Here is a 24,439-nt window from a genome sequence, read left to right on the forward strand (position 1 = left end):
TATATACATATACATATATATACATACATATACATATATATACATATATACATACATATACATATATATACATACATATATATATATATATATATACATACACATATATACATATATATATACACATATATATATAGAGAGAGAGAGAGAGAGAGAGAGAGAGAGAGAGAGAGAGAGAGAGAGAGAGAGAGAGAGAGAGAGAGAGAGAGAGAGAGAGACACACACATATATATATACACATATATACAACGGCTGAAAGAAGTATTTAACATGTCACCATTTTTCTCACAAAATATATTTCCAAACGTCCTATTGACACGAAAATTCCACCAGATGTTGGGAACAACCCAAGTAATTTTTTTTTAGCAAATGGCTGCAATATAACAAAGAGTGACAAATTTAAGGGGTCTGAATACTTTCCGTACCCACACTTTCATCACTCTGTGATCACTTGTGTGTAATGACACAGGGAAAAAGTATTAACCACACCAACTGGTATTCATTTAATACTTTGTACAAATGCCTTTGTTTGCAATGAGAGCTTCAAGACGGCTCCTGTATGGAGAAACTAGTCACATACATTGCGCTGGTGTGATTTTGCCGCATTCCTCTACACAAGCAGTCTTACAAATCTTGAAGGTTCTGGGGGGCTTCTTCTATGGACCTTGAGTTTCAGGTTCTTTCCATAGATTTTTGATTGGATTCAAGTCAGGTGATTGGCTGGGCCATTCCAGCAGCTTTATTTTTTTCTTTGAAACAAATTGAGAGTATGTTCTGGATCATTATCCTGCTGAAATGGCCACCCTCATTTAATTTTCATCATCCTCGTAGATGGCATCAGATTTCTGTCAAAAATGTCTCGGTACATTTACCTATTCATCCTTCCTTTCAATAATGTGAAGTTTACCAGTACCGTTTGGTAAAAGCAGCCCCGCACCATCATGTTCCCGCTGCTGACTCACCTATGAGAGACAAAATGAGGAAAAAAAACAAAACAATTCCAGAATATCACATTGTCTAATTTTTTAATTATTTCTGAGCAAACTATGGTGGAAAATAAGTATTTGGTCAAGAACAAAAGGTCATCTCAATTCTTTGTTATATACCCTAACATTTTCTGTAAGTCTTCCCAAGGTTTTCACACACTGTTGCTGGTATTTTGGCCCATTCCACCATGCAGATCTCCTCTTGAGTAGATGTGTTGGGGCTGTCGCTGGGCAACACATACTTTGAACTCTCTCCAAAGATTTTCTATGGAGTTGAGATCTGGAGACTGGCTAGGCCAATCCAGGACCTTGAAATGCTTCTTACAAAGCCACTACTTCTGTTGCCCAGCTGGTGCGTTTGGGATCATTGTCATGCTGAAAGACGCAGCCACGTTTCATCTTCAATGCCCTTGCTGATGGAAGGACGTTTACACTCAAAATCTCACGATACATGGCCCCATTCATTCTTTCCTTTACACGAATCAGTCGTCCTGGTCCCTTTGCAGAAAAACAGCCCCAAAGCATGACGTTTCCACCACCATGGTTCACAGTAGGCAGGGTGTTTTTTGGATGCAACTCAGCATTTTTTCTCCTCCAAACACGACAAGTTGAGTTTTTACCAAAAAGTTCCATTTTAGTTTTATCTGACCATATGACATTCTCCCAATTGTAGCGAACATGCTCCTGCAATTGGAGGTGCTACAGGGACTCCCAACCACTTGACAACCCATTCCTCCACGCTGCCCTGCTGTGAGACGGCCAGGAGGAGAATGCCTGGTGTACGTCAAGTCGACCTTCACCTAATTAGCAGCTTCCCGTCAAATCTTGATCCCTGGCTTCAAAAGACTGCTTCCACGACCAAAAGGTTGAGGGACCCTTCCTCCAAGAAGACTATTTAGTTAATACTCAAACATGCACGTAAGGCGCCAACCACTGGTGTTGAAAGGAACTTTCCTTCTTTTTACCATTATTAGTGTTATTTTCTCCCTTTAGTTAGACCCCTTTTTTGGTTGGACTATTTGCTCATGCAGTTGTTCACAAAGCCGTGAACCTCGCCGCATACTTGCTTGTTAACAACTGGGCCTTTCGGTGACCTGTTCATCTGTTGAATGATCCAAACGGGTATTTTTTCAGTATTTTGAACTTTTCATAGATCATTTTACACTTGAGACTGTGATTCCCGGGATGCGCGTCATGGAAACAATGAGTCCCTGCAACTTATCATTAGGGAATACTGATATAGTAATCCTCTGCAAAAGCATAATCAAGAATTGTACACATTTTACACATTCTGCCTTGGTAATCAAACATATGAGCACATCTGTGTAATGTTCTCTCATTTACAAAATAAAAGTAGGGCTGCATTTCACAATGAGAGAAAGTAAATAGAAAAAGTTATACGTCTTCAAATAAAGTGCTTTAAAAAGAAAAGTTTGAATTTCCGCTTTTCTCTTCAAGACGCCAAATTTTGACAACAGTGAAGTCTCAAACAATTTTACATATATGAATTTAACAAATCTTAACTGAACCGTTTTAGACGTTATGTTTGTTCAAAACTTTAGTTTTGTTTCATAATGGTGTTTCACATGCAACTTTAACAAGTACTCCCAATGGGAACTTCCCGCTGCGAAGTACAAACAAAAATGACTCCGTCCGTTCTATTTCAAGCGACAACTTGTTCAAAATTTTCCGTTCCTTTGTCGGTCATTTTCTGCTCTCTCTCTCGGGGCCGGCTCACCCTTCCTCATTGTGTACACCAATTAACTGACATGCATGTGATATGGTGTTCATTCACTACTAGTATGTTCCATATAGGGATTCATTGCTTGTGCTGGGACCAATAATAACAACACAGGCTGTATTAAGATATCAACTCACAGGTTCTCACAGGTGTTTAGACACTAAAAGCATCCGGGCGCACCATTCATCAGTAGCACTGCCTCGCTCATTTCTACATCCTGTGCTGCCCTTTTCTGTCCTCTCTCATCTTGTCCTGTTTTTTTTTCCTACTTTCTTTTTTCAGAGGGACAGAGTGGACAAGGGGACTAGGGGTGAAAACCACAGCAGAATAATAGTGAGACAGTCTTGATATTTGAAAACAAGTAACATTACAACAGTTATTTGTAGATTGGGGGGGACACCCACCCACCACGTGAGGACATGCATTAACTAACCAAGAGAAACAGATAGGAGAGGACAGAAAAGGGCAGGACAGGATGTGGGAAATGAGCAAGGCAGTGCTACTGTCGAGTGGTGCGGTGGGATTCTTTTTTCGTGTCTAAACACCTGTAAGAACCTGTGAGTTGATCTGTTAGTAAAACCTGTGTTATTAGGGATTCTAGCACAAGTAATTAAAGTCTATAGTGTTTCTATCAAACTTATTAGTGAATGAACACCAGATCACATGCATGTTAGTCAACTGGTGTATGGAGTTGCTGAGGCGGCACATCGAGGAAGGGTGAGCCCAGCCCCCAAACAAGGCGGGGTGGGGTGGTCAGCGAGCCCGTCCTGCAGGGCACCCAACCAGGGGGACGCCACAGACCACCCAGGACCCAGGCAGGTCCCGAGCCCGACCGAAGTGCCCCGACCATTCCCAAGGGAAAGGGCACGGGCACCGGACCACCACGCCCAACCCAGCGAGCCCCAACGCTGCCACCGCCCCCATCAACCCCGGAGAGCATGGGGTCCCCAGCCACCAACAGGGCCAAACACAGGAGCCAGCCGTCAGCCAACAACCGGGAACCCGGAACCGCCGAAACTCAAAAACTCCGGCCCCTAGCATCCGACGCTCACAGTCCGCCCACCCCGAAGAAGCGGCAAAAACCAATGAAGTCCTATTGGTTAGTTGGTGCATGTCCTCACCGGGTGTCCCATCCCCCCCCCTATTGTTCTCGTGTACGGTGGAGTACAAGTTAACAAAATCATACACAGTATTTCATCATATATATCAGCTTCTTATTATGTTTTTTTCATTATATTTATTGATTGTTAATTTTAGTTTTTAAACAATCTGCTGTGTGCTCCTGTAACTTCCCCCTTTGGGAAATTATCTTCTTTTACTTTGCTGGACCTATTTATATACAGACAAAATATTCAAAAACGTTATTGGTATAATGTGGTGGTACTATATAACTGCATAATACAACCACAATGATGAACACATTCTAAAGGACTTCTCTGTGAGTGTCTTAATTTTGCATTTACTTATACCGGTACTTATAATGTAGCAAAATTTACAGTAAAATAAATCTCGTAGACAAACAGATAGAGGAGGGAACTATCTTGCAGTGGGGATTAAGTTAACTGCAATCAGAAAGGAAACAATCATTATCTCCTACTCCAAGATTTATGTGTTATTTATATGGGGCATGCGTGACGTCTCTGAAAACAGGTCTGTGGTTTATGGCTAATCCTGTTGCCAGACAAAGACAAACCCTGAGAATTGTCCCTTTTCAAATAAACTGATTAATAATAATAATAAATAACAAAGCAAAAAGTAAATCCATCATTACAACCCATTATTAATTATACTACGATGTAGTTTAAAAGTACATGCAAGTAGTACCTGCATGCAGCCAGATCCGAGCCAGAGTCATCCAGGGGTGCAGGGGTCCGTGCTTAGGGGCACTACTCTGCAGGGAGGAGGCCACCTCAGACAACGCCTGCTCCACACGGCTTGCTGCTATTGATGTCGCATGCACAGAACCTGTGAGGAGATGAGTACATTATTATCACCAGACATTGTTTTTTTTTTTTTTTTTAAAGTATGAAGACGGCAGTATAGTCTAGTTTAATTAGGATAAGTAGCCATGTGCCACAGTGTACTACTATTAATTCCAACCAAAGTGCTGGTGTTTTAATTATAAAATATTAGAGAGGAAATTACAAATTTGATTTTGCTCAAGAAAAAACAAAATCTGTTCACCATGGCACACAGTTTTCTATTTGTGAATTAAAGCCTTTAATACACCATTCCACACACTGCAACACACCTCAGTGTTATGAGCCAGGACTAACCAGATTAAAGTGAATTTATCTCTGCACCATCATGCATACACACTATATCACTCTGTACACCACCGATTAGTAAGGGAAACAAATGCTATTTTGTTACAGCAGGTGAGGTTATTTCAGGCACACAAAGTAGCCACCTCGCTTGCCTGCACACAGCCAACTGGTGAAGACTAAATATGTCAAGGCACCTCAATTATTCGATGCCGTTGATTACACAAATAAGTCAACTAGTCTTAGTTTTTGTGGCACCTTTTCCTGAGAGGATGACGGTGGTAAGACAAGAGGATGGAGAGAAGTGAATCAAACAGACTCACACTCCAACCAGAAAATACTCCGGTGGTGTACTTTGGTACAGCTTTACACTGCAAAAACTCAACATCTAATTACAAAGAATATTTGTCTTATTTCTAGTCAAAGATAATCTCAAAGTAAGACTCACCACATAAGTGTTTTTAGGCAAGTCTCCCTTATTTCAAGCTAATTTTGATTTCAAATAAGTAGGAAATACATTGCCAGTGAAGTAAGAGAGAAAAATAAATAAATAAATAAAAAAAAATAAAAAAATTACTCCACTGGCAATTTCTTTCTACTTATTTCAAGTCAAAGTTATCTTGAAACAAGTGAAAATCAGCTAAAAATAAGTTACTTTTTAGGTGATTAGTCTTAATTTGTGTAATCAGATTAGTTTTGACTAGAAATGAGAAATATTGTTGGTAAGATTTTGAGTTTTTGCAGTGTACCAACGACCAAGTGCTCCAGTCATGACAGTTGGAGATGAAGGCCAGTCGCTACGTGGATGATTGAGCAGAAGTGTCGAAAGGTAGAGTGCTATACATGTGTCAAGTTTTCCCGTTGCATTACATTAGTAGTTTATTTCATTTTATACTTGTGTGACAGTTGATGTTGATGGCGATCTATGCACTTTAGTTTGCGATGAACAGATGTTTCCATGCATTTTACACACCGTTTTGTCATATGGATAGATTTTCATTTGACGCTATTTTGTCCCTTGCATTTCCAAACAACGACACTTGCAGCATGGACTCACACCTAAATGTTTGCAGCTGACATAACAACACATGGAGAAGCTGCTAAATCAAATAAAGGAATACACTGACTCAGGAATTTTTTTTTATTAAAAGTTGTTAGTTTTGGTCAATTATTTTTCCCGTACTGTATTTTCTGCAAGCTATAGCTTATAAATTTGTTTAAAATTACTTTAAAATAAAATGGTTGGGTGGGTATCACATAAGGGATTTTTTGGGGGTTAATTTCTTTTTCCTCTCATTTATTCCATGTGTAAATTTTCCACACTGGGTTATTAAAAAAAATTATATAAAAAAGTTGTAGTCGCTAATCATTTAAAAAGTTTTATTTGGTCATTTGTTATGCGTCTTAGAGAATTAGTATAACACACAGGGAGCTACGAGCTAGGAAAAACACATCTACTATAATAACGAAATTTATCTACTATAATAAATTAAATCTAGGGGAGAAATTCATCTACGATAATAACGAAATTTTTCAAATGGCTTCAAAATCAAACTCAATTTACGGCGCTACACCATACAGGCAATTAATGAAAAAAATATTGTACACTTTGTTTTATATAATGGCGTCTTAAAATTCTAAGTTATATTAAGGCATTTGGTAACTCTACAGCACTGTATTAAAAAAAAAAAAAAAGACTTTTTAAAAAAAAAAAATTTTAAATCAGTAAGTCACTGTATTCCTTTAAAACAAATATAACTGAATCTGTACAGGGCCTCTAGTTGTAGCTGGTTGCTGCTATCAAGTAAAAGCTGATGGTGGACACAACAGCCACTTTATTTGGTACACATGTTCAACTGCTCACAGCATCAAACGTGTAATCAGCTAAACTACTTAAGACCAAAGTTAAAAGTGTATTTACAATGTGTTAAAAAGGGAAAGAAACATAAATTAAAAAGACTTTGGCCATAATTGATGGGAAGTTGCTAATACCCACAAAAGACTGGCCAGACAACTAGACAGACAATGTTTGAAGAAAACTATTTTTAACAACTAATATTAACATGTTACTCATGCTCTGGTAGTAGAACCTTGAATCAAAAGAGGCTATTGCTGAAGAAAAACTCAGGTGTCACTAAAATGTTTGTTACAACAGTTGATGCTCAGGACAGAATTAGATTGATTGAATTTAATTATCCTTTGTTGTTTGTACCAACCCCTAAATAAGGACCGACATCTCTGGGGAAGTATGGCCTGAAAATAATGCCGCTGACAACTTAGCATTTACAAATTGTACCTAATAAAGTCACCATGTGGCCATGAATTACAATCTCACCATGACAAAAACTAGGTGGCAACACCAAGGAATGGAGGAAAGCAATTAATGGAAAACGTAAGGTCAGATGGAGGTTACTTGGCTACTTACAAACAGAAAACATGGAAGAAAAACCAAGCGTGTTAGCGTCCTGAGGGCCGCCTTATTAAAAAAAAACAAAAAAAACAAGGGATGGGATAAAAAAAAAGACGGTTGTTAATGATTGAAAGAGAGAAACAAAGTCAACCACAACAAATCATTGTGAAACAAAAAAAAAACAACTAAAATTGAATCAGTGTAAAAAAGTGCCTTATGCTATGAACCTTATGATCTCATACCGTAATACTGTACGTCTACTTTTGTATATATATACATATTAAAAAAAAAAAATGACAACTGTTATTTTCTGATCAGAAACATCAGACTGTATGGCTAATATAATGATATAAATCAGAAAAAAATATGAAACATGCAGTAGAGAGAAGTGTTAGTTCTTTTAAACACACTGAGCATGCTTGTGAGGTTGAAACAAGAAGTCAGTCAAGGTTTCGCTCATTGGAGCACATTAGGTTTTAAAGGTTTTCACTTTAAGAATGAACAGTTAAATAGAAGATATAGTACATATGGCAAACTGTTGAACCCAGTGCTCCATGCTGACTAACTTAGTGCTCATAGGGGGCATGAAGAGCCATTAAACATGATGATCCTATTATTTTAGAGTTGCGGTTGCAATTCTTACCACTGGGAGACTAATAAGGAATAACTTTTTTCTTTTTGAACCTAAGAATGGAATCAGAAGCATTCTCACTGCATCAAACGTTTGTACTTAAGGGATGTAAACTATCCTGATACCATAAGTGGGGTTTTCTATCCATAATACTTATCAATTAGCTATTTATTTTATCAACTGCAGAGTACCTGGTGTCCATTAGGGACACAATTAAACAACTATACAGTAACTATCCAATTTTTTTCTTGTTACCTGCTTTTTTTTTTTTTTCCTTCTAATCCCTAATTGCTTTTGAGTCAATATATGAATGTAAAGCAGCTTTTGCACCAGAATGATCCACTGCAAACTAGGTCTGGTACAGACTACTCGACTTGTCGACTTTACTACTCCACAAATGACGTTTAGAGCATGACATTGACGAGTTAATCACATGTTGAGGAGGAGGCAGAGCTGCTCACACCAACAGATAACTGCGCTCAGTGAAATGAGTCCATCACCCAGGAGCGATTTTTGATGTGGCCATTCGTCCAGGGTGGCATTCTCGGGGAGGATTCGGGACCAGATTCGGTTTAGAAGCTGTTCATTGTCAGTGAATATAGACTCTTGCAACTACTACTACTATTTATTTATTTTATTTTTTTAAATATAGTACTGTACTGAAAAAATATCAATGATGCCATCAGCGACTAGTTGACGACTCGACTTTCCTCACATTGTCGCCTTGAAAAACTCTGGAGTCACATACTGCACATCTAAGATGTGGTGTAATTGGTCATAGTAAAGGTAAATGCAGCCACTTCGGGGTGACCTTTTGAGGTGGAAAGTTTTTTTGGCATGTGGGTAACGCTGCCGGCAATGAAGGGTGCAGGGTCTACAATCTAACACCCCCCAAAAATGATTTCTTTCCTTCCATAAGAGTGAAGACCAATATTTGAGTAAATTGAGAAAAATGCCATGAAAGACAATGTGCTCCATGGAGTGGTGGGACCGCCGTCTTATTTCTTTCCTTGTTCTAATAATATCCCCTGTTGCATGAGCTTTTGGGTGCATTCATTTTCCATCAGGAAAGTTTTGAAAGATTTGCAATCCAGCTGTTTGCTATTGCAGGTGAACTCTAACTTCTGATAGTTTTATTTTAACAAACTGCACAGAGCACTAGAGAGACACGTTTACCAGGGACATTTAAGATAAGAGATGAGCTACGCTCAAATTCAATGTGCTCTTTTGGGCCATCACAATCCACATGCTACAAGCTGAATGAACCTAGTGGCACGTTACAGTTGGAAGAAAGTTGGTGAAGAGTGACGTGGTTGCTAAAGGAGTGAGTCCTTGCTTTGGTGGTCATCAGGGGAGGAGGAGGAAGGGGAGAAGGAGGAGGCAAGAAGGAAGATTTTTTGGGTGGAGGAGGAGGCTGAAGGATGAAAACTGGGGAAGAAGAAGAGGACAATGGGGACGAGAGCGGGGAGGACAGCGTGGATATGGTGGAGGGGGAAGTAGGTGATACTGGTTCCGAACCAGTATGAGAGGAGGAAGAACCTGAGGCTAAAACAGAAACAGTAAAACAAATAAACCAAAAGCAGTAATTCCTAAAAGAAAAAGGAAAAGAAAATAATCATCAATCAGATGACTGAAATTGAAAACAGAAATGATTACACATGGCTTAATAAGTGGGAGCCTTCCGTTAAAAAACAAAAACACCACAATGTTCACAACAACTGAAAATTGACAAAGATTTACTGAAAATTAAGAATTTCAGGCATTGTTTTTTTCTTTGTTCACACAGATTTATTATTATTATTTTTTTTAAACACTAACTAAGGAGGCGGCACGGTGGACGATTGGTTAGAGCGTCAGCCTCACAGGTCTCAGGACCCGGGTTCAATCCCCGGCCCCGCCTGTGTGGAGTTTGCATGTTCTCCCCGTGCCTGCGTGGGTTTTCTTCCTCCCACATCCCAAAAACATGCATTAATTGGGGACTCTAAATTGCCCGTAGGCATGACTGTGAGTGCGAATGGTTGTCTGTTTCGATGTGCCCTGCGATTGGCTGGCAACCAGTTCAGAGTGTACCCCGCCTCCTGCCCGATGACAGCTGGGATAGGCTCCAGCATGCCCGCGACCTTAGTGAGGAGAAGCGGCTCAGAAAATGGATGGATGGATAACTAAGGACACTTGCCTGGACAAATTACCTGCAGCTGAGACCAAGATTTCTTACATTGGCAAGTGCATTCTGCTCCAGAATCTAAGAATCTAAGCCACGGGCCAAATGTGGCCCGCCACATAATTTTATGTGGCCCTCGAAAGCAAATCAGGTGCAACTTGCATGATTCTTGCCAAAATCTTTCAAGCACTTTTTGCTTGCCAAACCCCTCTTTACAGTAACTTCAACAATAGCTGAACAAACTATTGTCCTTGAATTTCGATTTCAAAACTAGTTACCCATCGATTTGTTGTGTCTAGTTAATATGAGTAGGCGATGAAACATTTATATGGTTTTATAGAGCTCTGAGATAAATAATAATAAAAATGATCTAAGCCCCATTGAATATCTGTCAAAGGACTTGAAACATGCAGTGTGGAGAAGGCACTGTTCAAATCTGTATCAACAGTTTAGCCTATGTGTGAATATAGTTTAGGTTTAGGATTAATGGGCATATACAGGAGGGGGATAAATAAAAATCAAGACCATTGAACATATGTGTATGACGTATGTGTATAACGTGACACATTTATTAGACCACCACCCAATGTAAGGTTTATGCTACAGCAGCCCTTCTTTAACAGCATTGGGAATTATCAAAATGTATAATAATGTATTTCTGTCATGGTTAATTTACAAATATGTAGAAAAATCAATCAATGAAGCAATAATATATTATAAGACTAACAGGATTTTAACATTGTCACTTAGATCCCAGGTGGTAAAACTTGATACGAGTGGCCATAGTGTGTGTGTGCGTTTATGTGTACCTACCAGTATCTGGGTCACTGAAGTCTGGCAGAGTCATGGCGTTGAGCTGTCGTCGATCCGCTACAGCTCTATCCAACAGACTGCTGCCACGTCCCGAATCACTACCACAGCAAACATTCATTTTAATCCACACTACCCACAATTGTACCATATGACTACAATGTCAAAACAGCCAGACGTGTGCATGCATGTGCGTGTGTCTGCGCCTACCTGGGATTTGTAAGGTTGTAAAAGCTCTTCCAGATCTGCAGCATGTGTTTGCAGGTGAGCAAAGCGTCTTCTGATCCTCTGCACATACTCTCCAACTTCACCTTTGTATAGAGCAAACTATAGACAGCCCAGCATAAGCATAAACACAAGGTCAGCTTGCCCTTTACATGGGCTGTTGTTGTTATGTCTGTATGAGTCTCACTTGAAGTTCTCTGGATACTCAGACAGGGCCATTTCTATAATATTGAGACCATCCTGGTAGTGTTTCTGTGCTGAGAGCAGCAGGGCCAGCAGGTGAAGGGAGTGAACATCATCCCCTTGAAGCTGCAACGCCTGTCGAACATAGCCTAGCGCCTCGGGAATCTACAAACACACACAGACTGCAGGTTTTCTCTACATTTGGGGGAAACATAACTTTGTAAAGTGATTTGTTTTCTTGTTTATCACTGACTTTATGGCTAACATTCTTATGGCAAAGCTCAACTGTATGCTGTGACCTATACAGTAGGTGCGGTTACCTGTCTGGACACAGCCAGCTGCAGTGCGAGGTAGAAGGCTGCTAGATGGTCTGTTGGAGACAAACTCTGAGCTCTGTTAGGAGAGACAAAGTTTGTGTTACAAAATTACATTCAAAGGATTATTATATGACATATCACTGCAGAGAATCCAATAGAGCTAAAATTCAGTCTTGATGGGAAAAGTTAATTCTTGCCACTTCTTGGTCGCACTTTAGACTGCAGTGTTCATTTCTCACATCGGACACAAGCAGGTGTCCAGCAACGATTTTATGAGATTTGTTGGATTACCCAAAGTACCGTATTCATGTCTTTCGTCAAAATTGTAAGAAAACATAAAACACTGAAGAAATGTATGATTTCTAACATGAACTTATTACTTCAATTTCAAGTCCAATTAATTTTTTTAAATATTTTTTTTATTTTAGGTGGTTCGAGCATCTGGTTAGGATGCCCCGTGGACGCCTCCGTGGTGACACCGGCAGGAGATCTATAGGATGACCCAGGACACGCTAGAGAGACTACGTCTCTCGGCTGGCCTGGGAACGCCTTGGGATCCCCCCGGAATAGCTGACCGAAGTGGCTGTGGAGAAGGAAGTCTGGGCTTCCCTGCTCAAGCTGCTGCGACCAGAGCCCCAGGATAAGCGGAAGAAAATTGACCATTAAAAATTATTTATCCATCCAGCCATCTACTTATGTACTTAATTGCTCCAAAAAATATTTACAACAAATAATGTATGTTTGTTCATGTATTTATGCCAGTGAGGCATAGTGACAGACAGACCAAATGAATGGTCCTCTATTAGATGGCAGGAAGTACATAAAGTAATTAATGTATCCACTTTTTGCGACATTTTAGTTTGTTGGTGTGCCGTGAGATTTTTCAATTGTAAAATATGTGCCTTGGCTCCATAAAGGTTGGAAATCACTGCTGTAGTCAGATCATGTATTCTAATCAGCCAGGTCAAACCAACAGGACAGAAATAATGGGTGCTGACTTGCTGTAATTAAATTACTCTATTGTAATTCAATTACTTCACACACACCAAAACGTTAGAGCATGATTCGACAGAACGTCTGCATGTTCGCTTACAACCGTTAATGCTAGCACGAGCTTGCTAGGCTACATAATGTTTTGTTGCCTGCTTGCGAGCCGAGCCGTATCGTATTAAAAGTACGTGAACATACCTCAAGCAAGCCTTAAATGACCGTCCTCTCCTGAGCACCAGTGACCACCAACACACGTTTTCCCCCATTTTGTCCTTATAAACACACAGCGTGATCCATTATTGCTGTCTTCGCCATGGTAACGAGTGTAGTCTGACAATTTGTCTTGTAGTCTGATACACGCATTACGTGTTGTCTGTCCCACACCGCCGACATGTTTTTTTTAAAAATTACTTTATTGGTGGTGAGATATTTACAGTAGTACGTCAAAAAACATGCAACGACGCTAAAGATAAACTAGCTTTTGGATTCAAATATACTGTACATGACGGCGACGTGGAGTAAATGTCTTTTGCGGTCGGCGAATTATGACATTAAAGCTGATCAGCATAAATTGCTAATTATCTGCCATTACTTATCAGGCCGATGAGATCGGTGTAAAGTCTAGCGGAGAGCTTCAAAAAGACCTGGAATTAACAGGTACTGTTGTCACAAGGAAAACAGTGAGAAATGTACTTCGCCGCCTGTATGCACGTTCACCACGCAAGACCCCATTGCTGAAAAAACAAACAAAAAAAAACTAAAAAAGCTTGTTTAAACTTTGCTGAACAACATTTGGACAAGCCAATTGCCACAAAATACTGGGAGAATATAGTCTAGTCAGATGAGAGCAAACTTGAACTCTTTGGATGCCATAATGCACACCACGTTTGGAGAAGAAATGGCACTGCACATCACCCTAAAAACACCATAACAACAGTGAAGTTCAGGAGGTGGGAACATGATGGTGTGGGGCTGCTTTTCAGCAAATGGTACTGGTAAACTTCACATTATTGAAGGAAGGATGAATGGGCAAATGTACAGAGACATTCTTGACAAAGATCTGCTGCCATCTACGAGAATGATGAAAAGGAAATGAGGGTGGGCATTTCAGCAGGATAATGATCCAAAACATACTGCCAAGGAAAATCTCAATTGGTTTCAAATAAAAAAAAATAAAGCTGCTAGAATGGCCCACTAGAATTGAAACTCAAGGTCCATAAAATAAGTCCAGGGATCCTTCAAGAGTTGAAGACTGCTTGTGTGGAGGAATGGGCCAAAATCACACCAGAGCAATGCATGCGACTAGTTTCTCCATACAGGAGGTGTCTTGAAGCTGTCATTGCAAACAAAGGCTTTTGTACAGAGTATTAAAGAAATGCCAGTTGGCGTGTTCAATACTTTTCCCCCTGTGTCATTTCACATTATTACACACAACTTAATTTCTGATCTTATTTTTCCTACTTTGTATGTGTGGATTACTTGGGTTGTTCCCAACATCTGGTAAAATTTTCATTTCAATAACACCTTTGGAAATATATTTAATGAGAAAAATGGTGACGTTAAATACTTATTTCAGCCGCTGTATGAATGGAAAACTTACTTTTTAACTATAGAAACAAATCGTACTTGATGGGTGCCTGCCCACCCATCAAGTGTGAAATCACACAAAGTAAATATTTTAGTTGCCTAGTTCAAAAACTGTTTGGAAGCTGTTTTTAATTTTGTATTAATTTACATAATACCGCCCCCAAGATGAGTTTCTCCACCCATGTCAAAGCCCAAAGGTAAGCAGAGCTCCAGTGTTCAGCACAAGTTGGTATCCACTAACTGCATTTTCACCATTAATCCGCATATACTTAAATGTTCAGTGAAGTTGTCAACATAGGGTTGGGGGTATAGTATTTGCGTTTGTGCATGTGCCATATTCACATATTTTCACACAGACTGACAAGTGTCCACATTAAAGTCAAATACACTTTGATTTCGTCTTCATCAGCGTTCCCTTTTCTCTTCAGACTGTGGGCTGCTTGAGAAAAAAAATACCCACTTTAGTAGTCCCAACACTCTAGCTCCTTCCCAGGACGTCATGGTACTGAAAATTGTACTCGGAACTGCAAGGGTAGTAGGGTGAAGTGTGGTTCATTTTCGTGGGACAGGACAGCCCCCTTAAAAAAAAAAAAACTAATTTCAGAGAGAAAACGTGTGCTACAATTTGTTATCCTTGGAGTATTTTGACAAAAGTCTGTCATAGACACGTTAAGACACCTGGGAACTGTTTTGAAATTGTGACAAAATAACATTTCTCCTTTAATAGGGAATTAATCCTTGCAAGGCAATCAAGGTGAGATGCTGAACTAATACACAACCATGTCGGGCTGCAACGATGATGAATCGATTAAATCGATAAAAATAGAAAATTAAAAGTATTAGCAGCAAATTTCATTATAAATTCTAATGAGTTAGACAATTTTAAAAGGCAAACAAGGTCTATTAACAATCGATTAACAAATTAGTAATATGAGCGAAAAAGAAAACAAGACACCAAACCTCTGGAAGGCTCCCAAAGCTTTCCTCTGATACTCTTCTTGGGTGCTTCGCAATGATGCTATAGAGACAACAACAGCGGGAGAAACAAAGCAGTCAGGAGTACTATAAAATAACATTTCTCCTGGAGTTGTTCGACGCATAAGCACACACACAGCCTTACCATCTGTGGCTTTGAGACTGTAAACCAGTCCAACAGCCAAGTAGCCTTTTGCTCGAAACTCGGCTGCTTTCTCCCCCATGTCAATCACCATTTTGCCAAAGCACTCGCCCTCATCCAGCTAGGTTGAGTAGACATAAATATAATTTGAAAAACATCTATGATTTAGAAAGAGCTACATGGATGATGCCTCAGAGTTTGTGTCTTGAGATCAGTTGTTACCCAGTGCAGGGGTCCGATACACAGTTTGACAGCCAGCAGCGGTATGGTGGGGTCGTCTGGCTTTAGACGGATGCACTCCTTCAGAACTTTAACAGCACGAGCGGATTTCCCAGCAGCCATTAAAGACAGTGCAAGCTGGTACCATAAGTGGAACTCCTCAAAGGCAAACTTCATGGCTCGCTCCAAACACTAGAGAACATAAAAGCGGACATTTAGTTAGAGCAATTGGCAATGTAGTGGTTCACATTCTGGAAATGATTTTCATGTAGCTGGCACAGGCTCTATTCCAGTCAATACCACATTTACAATCGCCCTGTAAATTACAGGCAACCAGTCCAGAGTAGGAATGAAACATTTTACGGTTTACTGATAGAACATGATAAAATTCCAGACCGTTAGTATTACCATTTCAAATCTTAATTATCATACACGCCTCTGAGAGTAATTGTTGTCTCTCTGTTTCTCCTGTCCGGTACACCCATCCATCCATTTTCAACAACACTTATCCTTACTAGGGTCGCGGACGTGCTGGAGCCTATCCGAGCTGAATCTGGGCAAGAGGCGGGGTACAGCCAATCGCAGGGTACACATAAACAACCAACCATTCGCACTTCACAGGAAACCCGGCTATCGGAAGAAAACTCACGTAGCCATGGGGAGAATATGCAAACTCCACACAGGCGAGGCCGGATTTGAACCCGGTCCTCAGAACTGAGAGGCACATGTGCTAACCAGTCGCTCACTGTGCCGCCGCAAACATGCATAAAGCATAAAAATACATTTGCATTCCTGTAATTACTTACACTAGGACTGCACTCCCTAGCCACGGCATTAGGTAATCTAGCCATAATCCAACTCACAATCCAATGAGATAGTTATTGTGGTTGCAGTTTGCAGTGCAGTGCAACAATCAAATTGAGATGTTTTGATGACCTTTTACGCTTTACGTGATCACATTAAATGGAAAAAAACCCATTGTGATGAGATGCATTTTTACATCATGGAATACTCCAATAATAGAAATACTGTTATTTTAAAAGCTCTCCTGCAGTCACTAATTCAGAAATTGTGTCTTGTAGATACACTATATTGCCAAAGGTATTCGGTCACCTGCCTTGACTCACTGAAATGACATCCCATTCCTAATCCATAGGGTTCAATAAGATGTTGGTCTACCCTTTGCAGCTAGAACAGCTGCAACCCTTCTGGAAAGGCTGGGCTTTTTGACCATTCTTCCAGAAGTGGGCGGCTGTGGCTCACTAGATAAAGCGGGTCGTCCAGTGACTGGAGGGTAGCTGCTTTGAATCCCGGCTCTGACTGTCCGCATGTCGAAGTATCCTTGGGCAAGACACTGAACTCTAATTTGCTCCCAGTGGGCCTAGCCGCACCTTGCATGGCAGCAGCCCCCCATTGGTGTATGTGTATGCGTGGGTGAATGCGAGACTTTGTCAAGTGCTTTGAATACTGTGATAGTCTAACTAAAGCGCTATCTAACTGCAGTCCATTTACCAAGTGCATTTGTGAGGTCACACGCTGATGTTGGATGAGAAGGCCTGGCTCTCAGTCTCCGTTCTAATTCATCCCAAACGTGTTCTATTGGGTTGAGATCAGGACTCTGTGCAGGCCAGTCAAGTTCATCCACACCAGACTCTGTCATCCATGTCTTTATGGACTTTGGTTGTGCACTGGTGCACCGCAATGTTGGAAGAGGAAAGGGCCCAAACTGTTCCCACAAAGTTAGGAGCATGGAATTGACAAAAATCTCTTGGTTTGGTGAAGCATTCAGAGTTCCATTTACTGGAACTAAGGGGCCGAGCCCAGCTCCTGTAAAACAACACCACACCATAATCCTCCCTCCACCAAAATTTACACTTGGCACAATGCAGTCAGACAAGTACCGTTCTCCTGGCAACCGACAAACCCAGACTCGTCCATCAGATTGCCAGATGGAGAAGCGTGATTAGTCACTCCAGAGAACGCCTCTGTACTGCTCTCGAGTCCAGTGGCGGCGTGCTTTACACCACTGCATCCAACGCTTTGCATTGCACATGGTGATATGTACCTTGGACGAAGCTGCTTGGCCATGTAAATCCATTCCATGAAGCTCTCTGCACACTGTTCCTGAGCTATTCCGAAGGGCACATGAAATTTGAAGGTCTGCAGCAACTGACTCGGCAGAAAGTTGGCGACCTCTTCACACTATACGCCTCAGCACCCGCTGACCCTGCTCCGTCAGTTTACGTGACCTACCACTGTGTGGCTGAGTTGCTCTCGTTCCCAAACGCTTCCACGTTCTTATAATACAGCAGACAGTCGACTGTGTAATATTTAGGAAAGAGGAAAATTTATGACTGGACTTGTTGCACAGGTGGCATCCTATCACAGTTCCTAGCTGGAATTCACTTCTGAGAGCGACCTATCCTTTTACAAATGTTTCCAAAAACAGTCTGCATGCCTTGGTGCTTTATTTTATACACCTGTGGCCATGGAAGTGATTGGAACAACTGATTCCAATTATTTGAGTAGATGAGCGAATACTTTTGACATTATAGTGTATATACTATATGTTTGGACAGTCTGTGATTGTGGCTTTGTCATTCAGGTACCAGGACTACGTAGCGTGAGGACTGCCACATTACTTGCCTCCGACAGCATCTCATACTGCCCTCTCCTGCCCAAAGCTATAGTTAGCAGGTCGTACACCACTGAAGCAGACTGTAGACTAATGATTCGATCATTGTTGTGTTCGGGAATCCTGCTTAGGACAGCATCACGATTAGCCTGAAACACAAAAACAGTAGAAAGCAATGAATGAAGAAACAATTTTGGATTTACGGTGAGAAGCACTTTACCTTTGAGAATGTATTACTTTGAAGCACTGTATTTTATTTGCTCATTTCTTACCATGGACTCACTGATGAGGAGCAGCAATAATGCTTCTTCTGTGTTCTCCTGGGGGCAAAAAAGACTGAGGGAGAGAAATGCATTGAGATTTCAAAAAGGTAGAATTCAAAAGGATGAGAGGAAAAAGAGAACAGGAAGATGAGCGGCTTGAGAACATTGCACATTGGCAGCAGATCATTTTGAGCGGCTGTTCATATTTTTTATTTTTTTCCCCCACTCTCTTTCTACATATTCCGTCTATGCACAGCAATAACATTATCGCTTACTTCTCTCCTGAGTACACTCGTGGGCGTCGGCTTAAGCTGTACTTCTTGCTTTGGATGTGTCCTTGCCGCGTGGGATCGTCCAGCGGTGACACAGTGGGTGGGTCTTCCACAGGAGACCAGTAACTCTGTTCGCACATTCCTCGGAGCAAGATTTCTGCCAGCTGTCTCGCTATGGTCTAAACAGAAACACACACAAATACACTTATATTCTGGCACCAAAAGAGCCATCTGCTTATTTAAGGCTCACTATAGTTTTTCTAAATACTTCTTCTGTTGACATTGTGTAACCCAACTGACCTCTATTTCTATAACACAGAATACAACCGTTGCTGAAACAAAGTGCTGTAAGGTTGAACAGGAAGCCTGGGAAGAATCTGTCACCTAACAAAAGGCAACTTTCGAGCCAATTTCATACCATGCGCAGGTTCTGTGTTGTTCTGGTCTCAACGGCTCGAAGAATTTCTCGAAATCGCCCAACACCTTGCGTCAGGTTTCTATGCATTGGAAAGAAATGAAATGCAATGTAAAGAATCTTACAGATTAAAAAATAATTAAAAGAAGATAGTGTGTGTGTGAGTGAGCAAATGGTGATTAAATCTGACAAGCGGAGAATCTTTTCTTGCACCAGTTTTCAAGATGGCACATTCAGTCATTTCCTGCTGACCTGAGCACATTTTTTTCAACTGCAAATGAGAACATTACCCTGCATATTAATGGTAGGACACTCTGAATGTTTGTTTTGTTTTGTGAACCACCACCTGAACGACCATCCTCTGTTATATGCTGCCAAATTCGCTGTTTTTGTGCTCAGGTCAGAGCGGTACCGTCAACATTGCTTGGTGCCATCTAGTGGCATCTTTGTAACGGGCTCCTCGCGTTAGTTCACCACAGGTAATTGACGCCCCCACTTAGTTGCAGATTTTTGCTATTTTGGGCAGAACTCTGTCCCAATTCCCTGCAAATAGCAGGGGTTCACTGTATTTTAAAGGATGATGGTCTTTAGCGTACTGTCCCCACTATACAGTGTAAACTGTGCATTGCTTCTTCCCCTTCCTGAGCCGCCAGATGGTGGAACAGAACTTCCTTGAAGCCGCCCGGAAGTCGTTCCCCACGGCCTCACCAAACGCCTCCCACGCCCGAGCTTTTGCCTCAGTGACCACCAAAGCTACGTTCCGGTTGGCCAGCCGGTACCCACCAGCTGCCTCAGGAGTCCCACAGGCCAAAAAGACCCGATATAACTCCTTCAGCTTGACGGCATCCCATACCGCTGGTGTCCACCAACGGGTTCATGGGATTTCCGCCACAACAGACACCAACAAACTTACAGCCACAGCTTCCATCAGCCGTCTCAACAATGGAGGCAGGGAAAATGGTCCACTCTGACTCAATGTCCCCCGCCTCCCCCAAGACGTGGACAAAGTTTTGCCGGACGTGGGAGTTGAAACTCCTGACAGGGGACTCTGCCAGACCCTCACAAAACATTTGGGTCTGCCAGGTCGGACCGGCATCTTTCCCCACCATCAGAGCCAAATAACCACCAGGTGGTGATCCGTTGACAACTCCACCCCTCTCTTTACTTTGTCCAAGACATGTGGCCACAAGTCTGATGACATGACCACAAAGTCGATCACCAAACTGCGGCTTAGGGTGTCCTGGTGCTAAGTACACATGTGGACACCCTTATGTCTGAACATGGTGTTCGTTATGAACAATCCAGGACCAGCAGAGAAGCCCAATAACAGAACATCACTCAGGTTCTGGTCGTGGGGTGGGCATTTATCCCAATCATGCCTCTCCAGGTCTCACTGTTATTGCCCACGTGAGTGTTGAAGTCCCCCAGCAGAATGAGGGAGTCCCCAGCGGGAGTGCTCTTCAGCACGTCCTCGAAGGACTACAAAAAAGGTGGGTACTCTGAACTGCTGTTTGGTGCATATGCAAAAACAACGGTCAGCGTCTCTCACCGTGGGCAACTCCAGAGTAGAAAAGAGTCCAACCCCTCTCAAGAGGACTGCTACCGGAGCCCAAGCTGTGTGTGAGTCGTAATTTCTCAACCTTGCACACCAGCTTGGGCTCTTTCCCTGCCAGAGGTGACATTTCAGGTCCCAAGAGACAGCTTCTATAGCCGGGGATCGAACCCCCAAGGTCCCTGCCTTTGGCCGCCCCCCCCCACCAGCTCACTATGCACCCGACCCCCTTGACCCCTCCCACAGGTGGTGAGCTCATGGGACGTTTTCAGATTATATTTGCTTAAAATACCAACAACACAAGTGGATGCCATCTTTGTGTAGAATTAAAAAAAACATGGATGAGAACTTCGAACGCCTCTAAAATCCTCCCTAACAAATACACTGACAAAAAAAAAAGATTGCTGAAGTACATTACCTATTCTAGGAACGTTCAATTTGTGCTAGTAGAGTTTTTAGGGCAAGTGAAAATGGTCCACTCTGACTCAATGTCCCCCGCCCATTTGAAGTCACAGTTATTTTGCGCATTGACATCTTGGAATTTTTGCCCGTACGAGTGATTGGTGGAAATTTCTAACTGAAACCTATCAGCTAATTAGAGAAGGCGTAGCAGACAAAATGAAGCGGCAAGGAGATATGTTGTGAAATTGAATTGTACCGATTTATCGTAATTTGAAACCGTTTACTGACCAGATTTTCAAAAGTTGATAACTAACACACAAAAACTTTTCCCAAATACTGGTATATTATGCAAAGAAACAAAAAGATGATTTTGGTAATTACCCATGCTAATGTAGGGAAACTTTAGCATCAACCTTAGATTTGGCAGGGATTTTATTTGTTAAGTACGAGCATCCAAAGATTATTTCATGCTTAAGTTAAAAAGCTTGTTGTTGGCATCTGTAATTATTTGTTAGCTGATATATGGTGATATGATAGCAGATGTTGTCTTACCCATTCTTAAAATGGATGACATGAGCTCTCTGTAGGCCTGTCTCCAGGAAGTAACCCAGTTCCTGGTCCTGGGAAGTCGGACCAGGCTTTGGGCTGCGATTCTGAATTCCAGCTGACAATGCCTGAGAAAATAAAAACAACTGTGCGCAATCACTACTCCAAGAATACCATGAGGTTATAAGGGGGCTGCAATTACAATGCAAAAAACAAAGGATTTCTAAGAAAGTGAAAACCTTTCTAGAAAATGTTTCTTATTTTTAGCCTGCAAAGAAAGATCATCTTGATAAGCAAGTTTTGCATTAGACAAGTAATCTCACTGTAACTAAAAATATCAAACCTTTTCTCAATATGATATTACAGCTAATATTAAGCCAGAATTACTCGTAATAAGCCAAAACCAATGGTTTGCATGAGATCCCAGCCCAGACTTTTTTTTTCGTATTTTAAGAGTAAGACCAATTGCACCACTTCTCAATTTAAGAAACTTATGAATGACACCAACTGAAGTTTTAATTCATCTGTTGAAACCTATTGAAGTCTAAATTTTCCTGGTTTTATTCACAATCACATCACAGCATCAATATTCACATTTAAAGAATCACATGAATTATATACAGACAACTGACAAATAAAAACAAATACAAGAGCAGCATTACGGTGGAACTGAATTTATTTCTAATTTAATATAAGCAAGAAAAAAACAGATTACGATGTCGCCTGTTGCTATGTGGGAAATAACAAAATAGTCTAAATATGCTAGCGTTACAATGGTGAAGCCCTGCTACTTCCCAGCATGCATTGCAGCACTCTGTAAATAGTTAGACTACATCAAGCTAAATGTTGTGCTTTATTTAAGTTTGTCCTGCTTGTTTTATGATCATAACAATACGAGCAGGCACTCGACTGTGTGTCTTTGCCAACGTTGGGCAAAGTTAATGTGTGAATTTTATTCCATGAAACCCTGACTGTGGGTTGTGTGATAAACATTGGCCTTCCAGTCATGTTCTCTACATTTTTTAAGGGTTACCTGGCAAATTAGCAGATTGGTTCGACTGCATCACTGGGTGATTGGCAGGCATTACACAACTAAATCTTTCGGTAAGGTATTGCTCTCTTCTAAACAGCCATCATATTTTTCTTATTTCACAAAATCTTACCAAGTGTAATTCTCTTACTGTACTGGCAGATAATTTCCCTTATTTCTAGTACCAACCCTCTCAAAACAAGCATATATTTCTTATATTTAGATAGGCAATTTTTGCAGTGTCTGGAATTCCTCACACTCATGCTGTCATCTCTGCCTTCCAGAGCAACTCAGTTTCTGAATCCCACCCTTATGTTCTCCAATAGCAAAGACTGTTTTTGCAAATTGCCTGTAAAGCGCATGAGCAGCACACTGGCAAAATTGCTCACCTATTAACCTTGAAAAACGTCGAGTGACTGAAAACACACACCTTCTCAGCCTCCTGAAGGTACAGCAGAGCAATGTCTCCCGACTTCTCATAGCAGGTGATTATTTCTTGCTCTCGTTCAGTTCTGTTACGATTGGAGGAAGGCGAACCGGCGTTCTTATTGGACAGCAGTGGAGAGGCAGCTGGGACTTTCTCTAGACACAAGCCTGAGGGAAAGAGGTGTCACAGGGTGGGGAAAAAAAAATATATGTATAAAATTGAACTATACTGAACAAAAATATAAATGCAACACTGTTCCAGTTCCTGCCAATATCCAGCAACTTGGCACAGCCATTGAAGAGGAGTGGACCAACATTCCACAGACCACAATCAACAACCTGATCAACTCTATGCGAAGATGTGTTGCACTGACGCCCCAGACCCCCACAAAAAACCAAAACTGCACATTTCAGAGTGGCCTTTTATTGTGGCCGGCCTATGGCACACCTGTGCAATAATCAGGCTGTCTAATCAGCATCTTGGTATGCCACACCTGTGAGGTGGGATGGATTATCTCGACAAAGGAGAAATGATCACTAACACAGATTTAGCCAGATTAGTGAACAATATTTGAGGGAAACGGCCTTCTGTGTATGTAGAAAACGTTTTAGATCTTGGAGTCCAGCTCACGAAAAATGGGAAGATAAACAAACGTGTTGCGTTTATATTTTTGTTCAATGTAGTTTCTTCTGAACTTGGCCATTCGGCAACAGAAATCCAGTGGTATCCCCACCCACACCATCTCAGAATCAACCAATCAATCAAAATCACAAAGTTGCACATGATCCCACTCACTTCAATTGGGGCTGCAGGTTTTGTCCTCTCAGCCATTATACTGTTAAATAAACAACCTGGGCAGCATTGAATGGACGCCATCCCTATGAATGAATGCATACTGCTGGAGATGTTAGATGCTAATGTTTAGGTGTTGTCTCGAGGAAAAACATTTACCTTTCTAAAACACTATGTATAGTTATTAAAACGGCAATTGAATGTCACATTCAAGTATAAATATTGCCTTTTTTGCATATGTATCTACATGTAGATCTCAGACAGAATCTCGTCTTATCGAATGCAGACTTTATTGCATTTTTACTGTTATTTATGTACACTGTGTGTGCATACAAACCAGGGGTGACATTGTACTGCCACCATGTGATTCAAATGGGCAGTAATTTAAAATTTATCTTACACCGACCAGCCATAGCAATATGATAACCTGCACAATCTACAAACATTAATGCCAACGAAGATGA

The 24,439-nt window shown here is 41.2% G+C and overlaps 1 protein-coding gene across 1 annotated transcript in view; it reads right to left on the bottom strand.

The window, feature by feature from the left end:
- Positions 1-24,439, bottom strand: part of ttc7b (tetratricopeptide repeat domain 7B) — a 39,560-nt gene that overhangs the window by 9,953 nt on the left and 5,168 nt on the right. The window contains exons 5-18 of the mRNA XM_061697344.1: positions 23,187-23,350; positions 21,733-21,854; positions 19,230-19,308; positions 18,815-18,990; positions 18,549-18,612; positions 18,288-18,425; positions 15,645-15,833; positions 15,426-15,543; positions 15,266-15,323; positions 11,732-11,804; positions 11,416-11,576; positions 11,214-11,330; positions 11,007-11,104; positions 4,552-4,692 (exon numbers count right to left, since the gene is read on the bottom strand). Coding sequence (XP_061553328.1) covers positions 4,552-4,692; positions 11,007-11,104; positions 11,214-11,330; positions 11,416-11,576; positions 11,732-11,804; positions 15,266-15,323; positions 15,426-15,543; positions 15,645-15,833; positions 18,288-18,425; positions 18,549-18,612; positions 18,815-18,990; positions 19,230-19,308; positions 21,733-21,854; positions 23,187-23,350 — 1,698 coding nt within the window. The remainder of the gene's footprint in view (positions 1-4,551; positions 4,693-11,006; positions 11,105-11,213; positions 11,331-11,415; positions 11,577-11,731; positions 11,805-15,265; positions 15,324-15,425; positions 15,544-15,644; positions 15,834-18,287; positions 18,426-18,548; positions 18,613-18,814; positions 18,991-19,229; positions 19,309-21,732; positions 21,855-23,186; positions 23,351-24,439) is intronic.

The sequence above is a fragment of the Phycodurus eques genome, chromosome 14 (assembly GCF_024500275.1).
Source record: "Phycodurus eques isolate BA_2022a chromosome 14, UOR_Pequ_1.1, whole genome shotgun sequence".
Lineage (NCBI taxonomy): Eukaryota > Metazoa > Chordata > Actinopteri > Syngnathiformes > Syngnathidae > Phycodurus > Phycodurus eques.